At 49.5% G+C, this 7,600-nt stretch overlaps 1 protein-coding gene across 4 annotated transcripts in view; it reads left to right on the top strand.

Annotated features, from left to right (window-relative positions):
• Nucleotides 1-6,767, top strand: part of ZBTB8B (zinc finger and BTB domain containing 8B) — a 7,772-nt gene extending 1,005 nt beyond the window's left edge. For 3 of the 4 annotated variants that reach the window (XM_042834003.1, XM_042834000.1, XM_042834002.1), the window contains exons 2-4: nucleotides 172-1,122; nucleotides 3,513-3,691; nucleotides 3,974-6,767. In XM_042834003.1, coding sequence (XP_042689937.1) covers nucleotides 183-1,122; nucleotides 3,513-3,691; nucleotides 3,974-4,285 — 1,431 coding nt within the window. In that variant the 5' untranslated portion in view covers nucleotides 172-182 and the 3' untranslated portion in view covers nucleotides 4,286-6,767. The remainder of the gene's footprint in view (nucleotides 1-171; nucleotides 1,123-3,512; nucleotides 3,692-3,973) is intronic. The other variant, XM_042834001.1, reaches the window with a different exon arrangement.
• The last annotated feature ends 833 nt before the right edge of the window (nucleotides 6,768-7,600 follow it).

Here is a 7,600-nt window from a genome sequence, read left to right as displayed (position 1 = left end):
AGGTGAGCGGGGAGGTGAGCGGGGAGGTGAGCGGGGAGGTGAGCGGGTCGGGTCGGGTCGGGTCGGGTCGGGTCGGGTCGGGTCGGCGCTGGGAGGGTTCTGCTCTGCGGCTCCCTCTGACGGTTCCTTCTGGCGGTTCCTTCTGACGGTTCCTTCTCCCTCCGCCCGCAGCAGCCGCGGCCATGGAGATGCAGTCGTACTACACGAAGCTCCTGGGGGAGCTCAACGAGCAGCGCAAGAGGGATTTCTTCTGTGACTGCAGCATCATCGTGGAGGGGAGGATCTTCAAAGCGCACAAAAACATTCTGTTTGCCAACAGCGGCTACTTCAGGGCCCTGCTGATTCATTACATACAGGACAGCGGGCGGCACAGCACGGCCTCCCTGGACATCGTCACCTCGGAGGCCTTCTCCATCATCCTGGATTTCCTTTACTCGGGGAAGTTGGATCTCTGCGGGGAGAACGTCATCGAGGTCATGTCTGCAGCGAGCTACCTGCAAATGACGGACGTGGTCAACTTCTGCAAGGCCTACATTAGGTCCTCGCTGGATATTTGCAGGAAAATAGAGAGGGAAGCCGCTTTCTACCAGGCTGACAGTGGGAGCGGAGGCTCAGCGAGAGAGGGCCCCTCGCACAGCACCAAGGGGCAGAGCGGCACCTCGGCCCCGCGGGAAAAGGAGAGGATGGCGGACTGCCAGAGCGACCCTCCGTGCGGAGAGTGCAGCAGCTGCCATCCCCTGGAGCTGGCGGTGAGGGACCCCGGGGGCAGCGACTCCCCGGACGACGCCAACTCTTCCCTGCCCAAGGGGGTGGAGCCCAAGGTCGAGTTCGATGCGGACGAGGTAGAGGTGGACGTGGGTGGGCGGCTGCAGCAGTACCAGCCTGCGCTGTCTCTGGAGCAGGTGGACGAGGGGCTGCACGGAGGGCAGGCGATGGACCTGGCCTGCAATAACTACCACATGAAGCAGTTCCTAGAGGCCTTGCTGCGCAACAGCTCGGCTCAGAGGAAGGATGACGTTGTTCATCACTTTGTTCGGGGCTTTGAGGGTAGGCCAGAGGATGCGGGGGTGGCCGTGAGCTCCATGATGGACATTCACAGCGACTGGTATGGTGAGGACGCAGGTGAGAGGACTCGAGGGTCAGTTGTTGTGATTGGTGAGGAAGCCGCGTAGTCGTGTGACCTCTGTTACTCTTTCTTGTTCAGGAATACGTTGCTGAATATTATGGCATAGTGAAATAAACTGTTGTTCTGGACTTCAAATGAAAGCTGTACGCATTTATTCAGTGCAGCATTTGGGAGGTAAGTATTTGTAATAGGTTCCACAGTCTCTTTGAAACAAGTTCTGGAGCTTGGTGTTGGTAACCCTCTAAACGTTCTCATTTGGGACCTTGTTGAATGGCAGGCAAATTTGAAACACTGGAATTGTGAGAAGGTTATTTTTTTTAGCAGCAGAAATGGGAAGATAAGTTGGGCTTCTCCAGGAGTGTTCTGTACCCTCTGTTACACCAAAGTTAGCTTGTTCCATGGAGCTCCTTCCAGTTAATCAGCTGCAGAGCAGGAGTCCATTTGCTGTTACTTTCACCTTCAAAAAGACAGAAATCGATGCTGTTCAGTAATATGTTACCATGAATGTCTTTTAGGAACATGGAAAGCTTTAACCTGTGCTATTGCATAAAGACTTAACTTTTACTTCCAGAGGCAGAATCGTTTTTCATCTGCTGGTCACCTGAGGTGCTGCTGCTTTCACAGGCCTGTGCCCATGGGACGTCCCGCGCTGGCAGCAGTGTCTCCTAGCAGCAGTGTCAGGGACCCGGAGAAGAAGGTGCTTAAGTGTTTCTGCTGAAATGGACTCAAAGGATTTGGGCATTTTACCTGCTTGTAATGTTAGCAAACAACTGACCTCGTCCAAGCTGTCTTACGAAGAAGGGAGGCAGCTGACAGCACGCTGCGAGTGACAGAACTGCTCAGGATATGGCAGATGGAGTAGCAGCGCAGGCAGCACTGAGGAGATCTTTCATGGAATGTTCTGTTCTGGATAGCAAGCTCTCACATTCTTGTTATTTCTAGTTCAAGTACGCAAGTCTGATCTTAAAACCAATAAAAACAATATATTCCCCCAGTGCTTGTAGGTAATAACCCTGGGAAAGTCACACATCCAGTCTTAGTGTCAACAAAAGAGTAAGTTACAGAACAGCGTGCAGTCACAGCATCACCTTGTGGTTTGTGACATGTAGCCAGGTGAGAGCTTCTAACACAGTTTGCTTACTTGTTTGCCTTTCCTTCAATCTTTGGATTGTTAATATTGCTTTGAAAAGGGAATATTCAAAAATTTGGTACAGGACATCAGCTGTGAACGCATCAGAAATGTTAATGCTAGATGTGCTTTAAATAGGAGCACCAAAAAATGTGGTCATAAGCAGGGAGTGGGAAGGTTACTTCTCAGCCTTTAATGCTCCTGCTGTCTTCAGCAGTCTCCCAAAACACCAGGCAGGACAAAGCACGCTCCTGCTGGAAGAACCTGCGCTCGTGGATTCCAGCTGCCTCTTCCCAGTCTGCTTCTGCTGCGGTCATCCTGAGCCTTTTGCAGCTGGTGGAGGGCAGACAGCAAGGCAAGTCTGCAGCCTGCTTTTGTGTTTGTGCGTGGAGCTCTGAGCACCCAGCAGGGAGGTGTGGAGCTGGGTGAGATGCATCTCACTTGATGGTGACCTGTTGGTACCAGGCACTTTTTTTTTTGTTTGGCAAACCTCAGTGAAGCGCTGTTCTGCAGTGCTGCTGCTGGTTTGTGGCTGCCAAAGAGCCGGAAATGCAAATACTTCTCTGAAGCTGAAACACTGGAGAAAACGAATCGTTCAGTACAACACCTGAACCTTCATGCTAGGATGGCAGCCCGTGTCCAGGCTGATACTGAAAAAAATGGGAACGCTCGTGTGTGTGCAAAAGGAGATCTTCAAATTTAGTTCTCTGTTTTTGTATCTAACTACATAAATGCGGTCCAACTCTAGGAAAAGTAAAATCCAACCAGGACGTGTATGGATTCTATTTCTGGTAGAATAAAGTGCATACCAGTAGATGCCTTCATATTTCAGATGAGTTCCCCACATCTAAATTCACGTGCATAGTAAAGGTGTATGGGAAGCAGGGTCATTTGTAGTAGAGATTCTAGCAGCTGATACTATTTTGTGGTAATGCTAACCTTTAAAAAAAGAATGGAGAGAGAGTTTTTGTGGCAGTGACCGCAGTGCATTGAAAGCAACTTCTGGGCACCAAACTAAAAGGCTTCTTAACCATGAAGTGCGCATGGTGCTGTGAGGCAGCTCGCTCAGAGACGGGGCAAACTGACTTTCGAGGGACTCGACCATCGTCAGAGGTTTTTGCAATTGCACAGCACAGAGATTCCAGGTAAGTCAGATACAAAAGGAGCGGAAAATGAATTATCCTGACTGAGTCACGGCGAGGACGAGAAGCCAACGCAGCGCGCAGCCGAGCGTAACGCCTTGTTTCTCTCCTAAAGGTGACGTGTTAGTGGTGCCGATCAAGCTCCACAAGTGCCCGTTCTGTCCCTACACGGCCAAGCAGAAGGGGATCCTGAAGCGCCACATCCGCTCGCACACCGGTGAGCGGCCGTACCCCTGTGAGACCTGCGGGAAGCGCTTCACGCGGCAGGAGCACCTGCGGAGCCACGCGCTGAGTGTGAGTGTGGGGCCGGGGCAGCCCTTAAGGCAGGCTGACGTGTTGTTCGAGGGTTTCACAGCGTCTCGGACTGAGGCTGTGGCAGCGTGAGGTCAGCCTCGCGAATGAGAAGCGTAAGCAACCGATATTTGATTTGTTATCAATGCGTAGCCCCAGGTTTCTGTTGCTGGAGATGTGGTCGAGTTGCTGCCCGTAGCCTAACGTGGGTGTTTGTTGTAACCCTGGGAACAGCCGAAGCTACAAATTGCTTCTGTTACCGTAACGCTGTGTTTTTAACTTCAGGTGCATCGATCCAATAAGCCGATTATCTGTAAGGGTTGCAGGAGAACGTTCACGAGCAGCCTGTCTCAAGGATTGCGGCGCTTTGGTTTGTGTGACAGCTGCACTTGTGTGACCACCACGCATGAGGACTCGATGCCCATTAACCTCAGTCTGATGGAACCGTCGTCAGAGGGCCAGGAGAAGGGTGATCCGGACAATGACTGGCCCATATACGTGGAGTCTGGGGAGGAGAACGATCCTGCTGATGATGACGATGCTGAGGACAAGCAGGAAATCCACAGGAGCTTAGCAGACCGAGAAACACTTACGTAGCAGTGGGAGGAGGTGGGGAGGATTGAAGGTCTCTCTCCAACAGTGGTTGGTCTGCGACAGAAAACTTTGTATTTATCCAGTTAGTGAGACTGAGTTGGGTTTTTTTAATTGTTATTCAGTGTTTTAATAGAAGAATGGGAAGAATCCCAATTCTTAATACTTTCAAGTTTTCAGTGCTGTGCACCAGAATTCTGTGATGGATCTGCCTGGGGTTCACAGAGGTTTTTTCTGAGCAATCTCCAGCTGTGTCTCTGCCTCCTGGTTTCAAAGAACAGGAGGTGATTTGTAGGCAGGACTCCTGTTGTTTTGATAACAGGGTTCTTCAAGTAATGATGTCGTGTTCCTTAATCTCTGCTCTGGAAGGGGCACCGTTGTCTCTCTGAAAATTCAATTAGAAGAAATGTGGTTTTCATCCTTACTTTGGACTTTTCTAAACTAAGTTTTGATCTTTCTGCATCAGGGCAGTGTTATCTAAACTGTAAACCTTGCGTCTTTTCATAGACTTACTGTGCTCTGGAAGCCAGGCAGATGTGTCAGGATAACAGAAATATGCTGCTGATGAAAGCAGAGAAAGTAAGAATAAATACATTTCACATATCCTGAAGTACAAGTATTTAGAGAACAAGGTTCTCTTTCCGAATTGTTTTTACTGCATCTTCGTCAGTGGATGCACAGCTCAGACTGCAGCTCTTCAGGTGTGTCCTTGATGTCCCTTAGACACCAGTAGTTCTGGCTTAAGCACACGTAATGGTGTCTGTTGTCTTGGTCTCTCAGCTTATGAAGCAAACTGCCCAAATCTCTTCAGCTTTTCACCTTAGAAGTGAAATGTGCATCAGGATACTGGGGAATTCCAATTCCAGAAGAGGAATTGGATCCACAGCTGATGCACTGAGGAACAGTACAGTGACTGTCAGTGAGCTCTGTATCAAACAGCACAGCAGACCTTTCTAGAAGCAGCTGGCTGGCAAATCTCCAAATTTTTTACTGACCCCTTTGTACGCAAATCTTTTTCTTTTCCCCTGCTTTCTTTCAGTCTTTGGTGATGTTTTGCACAGCTTGTATTGCTGTATAAATTCATACAAGTACTGGGGTTGTTAAGCTCTGCAATGGACCTCCTGTTTCACTGCTGGGATCGATAAAGTTTGGCTTTCAAATGAGGTGAGAGTTTTACCTTCCAAGTAAAAATCATCCTCTGATGATTTGGCTGCAGTTTTGGGTCTGAAGCACTTTTGGAAATCAGAACGATGCAGTGCAAGTGGAGCCAGTGGTTTGGAAATGCCACCTGCAGCACCAACATTCGAGCTGCCGTCCTGTTCTTGCTGAGTACGACAACCTCAGAGGGTATTTTTTTGGTATCCCATTATCCGATACTGGAAGGACTGCTGTAAGAACACCCGAAGAAGTGACACTGTCTGCATTTGTTGGAGTAGCTCACTGATGGGAGTGAGACAAGAATGTAAATAGGGACCCAAACGATGTGTGGTGACCGGGCATCCCAGGGCAGCAGGGCTGGTCGTTGTGGCACAGAGACGCCGAGTCGATGTCAGCACTGGTGGAGGTGACTGAGATCAGCTGAGGAGCTGCCAGGAGCTGCTCCTGTCCCACGGAGCTGTGCTGAGCTGGAAGGCATTCAGAGCAGGGAAAGCAAAGCTCTTGAGAAAGCCTGTAATAAAGCTGCAGGAACAACTGCAGAGACCTTTGGCAATTTTACTTGTCTGCTCTCTTTGGTGTTAGGGGTTGTTTTGTGCGTCTTGTGCATAGAGGACGGGCCGTGCTGTGCTTGGTGTGACTCTGCGTGGGGCCGCGCTGTTTGCGCTCCGGGCTGAAAGCGACCACCAGAATCGATGTTTCCTGTTGATCTGTCGTTGTGCTGCTTTGTTTTCAGCTGAGTCCTGCTTTTGTATTTAGTGGAGGAGGATGGGGTTGTCCACGTTCTTGTGACCGAATGTTCGTGTCTGTGTTTGCTGTGCTTCCCACCCGCTTTGATGTTTTCCTGAAATCTCCCCCTGTCCCTGCAGCCTCCACGAGCTTTAAGAAACGTCGTAGCCGTTATCAAACGTTCACATGGTGCTTAATGAAAAAATCAAAGGTGTTTTTATGAAACTCATTTTAATAAAATCTCCTTCTCAAAGTTTTTAAAGGCCGCGCAGACCGAGATTTCAGTCTCAGCTCCATGGAACTGACTTGGTTTAGGAGCAAGCTTTAGCACGCAGTTGCACTGTATTTCACTGATGGAATACCAGCTGCACTGTATTCACGGTGCATTTCACCTCTTGGTGCAAGCCCTTGTAAATCTTCCTGATGTGGTCATTTAATTTCCTGATGTTTTGTAAGGCAGTTTCATAACTGGAGTCCTTTTGCCTCCTTTGAGTGATGAATTCTCATAAATCTAACCCTACCTGTGGAAGTGACTTTACTGGATTTGTGGATCTGGGAGCATTCTGGAGCTTTCTGATAAAAAATAAAACTCTCTCGGAGGGTCGCTTTGGCTTTTTAAATTATTATCACTGTTGAACCATTGGAAAGTTGACTCGGGGACTCGGAGTGTGTCGGGATTGAGGTTCACAGCGCCATTCCCAGGGGTTGGAACTGGGCTCATCCATTCCTGCTGCCACACCGGGAGAGATGAGATCCTCAGTGAGGGTTCAAGGGCTGCTGTCAGCTCACAGCACGGGATGCTGCAGGACGGCTTTCGCACCGCTGATGCTGACTTTGTTTTCTCACGTGCTTTTTAACCACCTTGGATCTTTAAAATCTTTTTCCAAGCTTTTCTTTTTTTCACGCTGGCCGACAAAACCCCAGCAGGAAAGCAGCCGCTTTCACAAGTGTTCCTAAAATGCAGAATGGGGACCAAATCCCGGGTCTGCTGTGTGATGGCGTTGGATACATCAGCCTTTTTTAAAGCCTGCTTTTAAAGTCTGTGCTTAGAATCTGCGTTTATCTGTTGGTTTCAAATACTGTGAGTTGATGGAAAAAACGTAACCCCCTTCCTCCTTTCCTACTTCTTTTTTTCATGGTGAAATACAATCACGTTTATTTCAGTGGGTTCTTTACATTTTTTCTTTCAGACAAGCCTGAAAATTATTCGCGTTTCCAAACCCACTGGAATGCCGCTTATTATGTTTTTAATCATGAAAACGTTTTATTGGCGTTCGAGATGTTTTGGTCCAACCCAGCAGCGCCCAGCTCCGCCCCTGGGCCGCCCAACGGAGCGGGACGGGCTGCTCGAGCTCGGGTTGGTTTGGAGCCGCCGCGCCTGAGAAGGGCAGAGCCGAGGCGGCGGTGGAGCCGAGGCGGCGGTGGAGCCGAGGCGGC

This window comes from Centrocercus urophasianus, unplaced genomic scaffold (assembly GCF_019232065.1).
Source record: "Centrocercus urophasianus isolate 14NV4802_14NV808 unplaced genomic scaffold, USGS_Curo_1.0 seq_43, whole genome shotgun sequence".
NCBI classification, from domain to species: Eukaryota; Metazoa; Chordata; class Aves; order Galliformes; family Phasianidae; genus Centrocercus; species Centrocercus urophasianus.
Note: the sequence above shows the minus strand (reverse complement) of the source record. Positions and strands in the feature narration are given on the sequence as shown.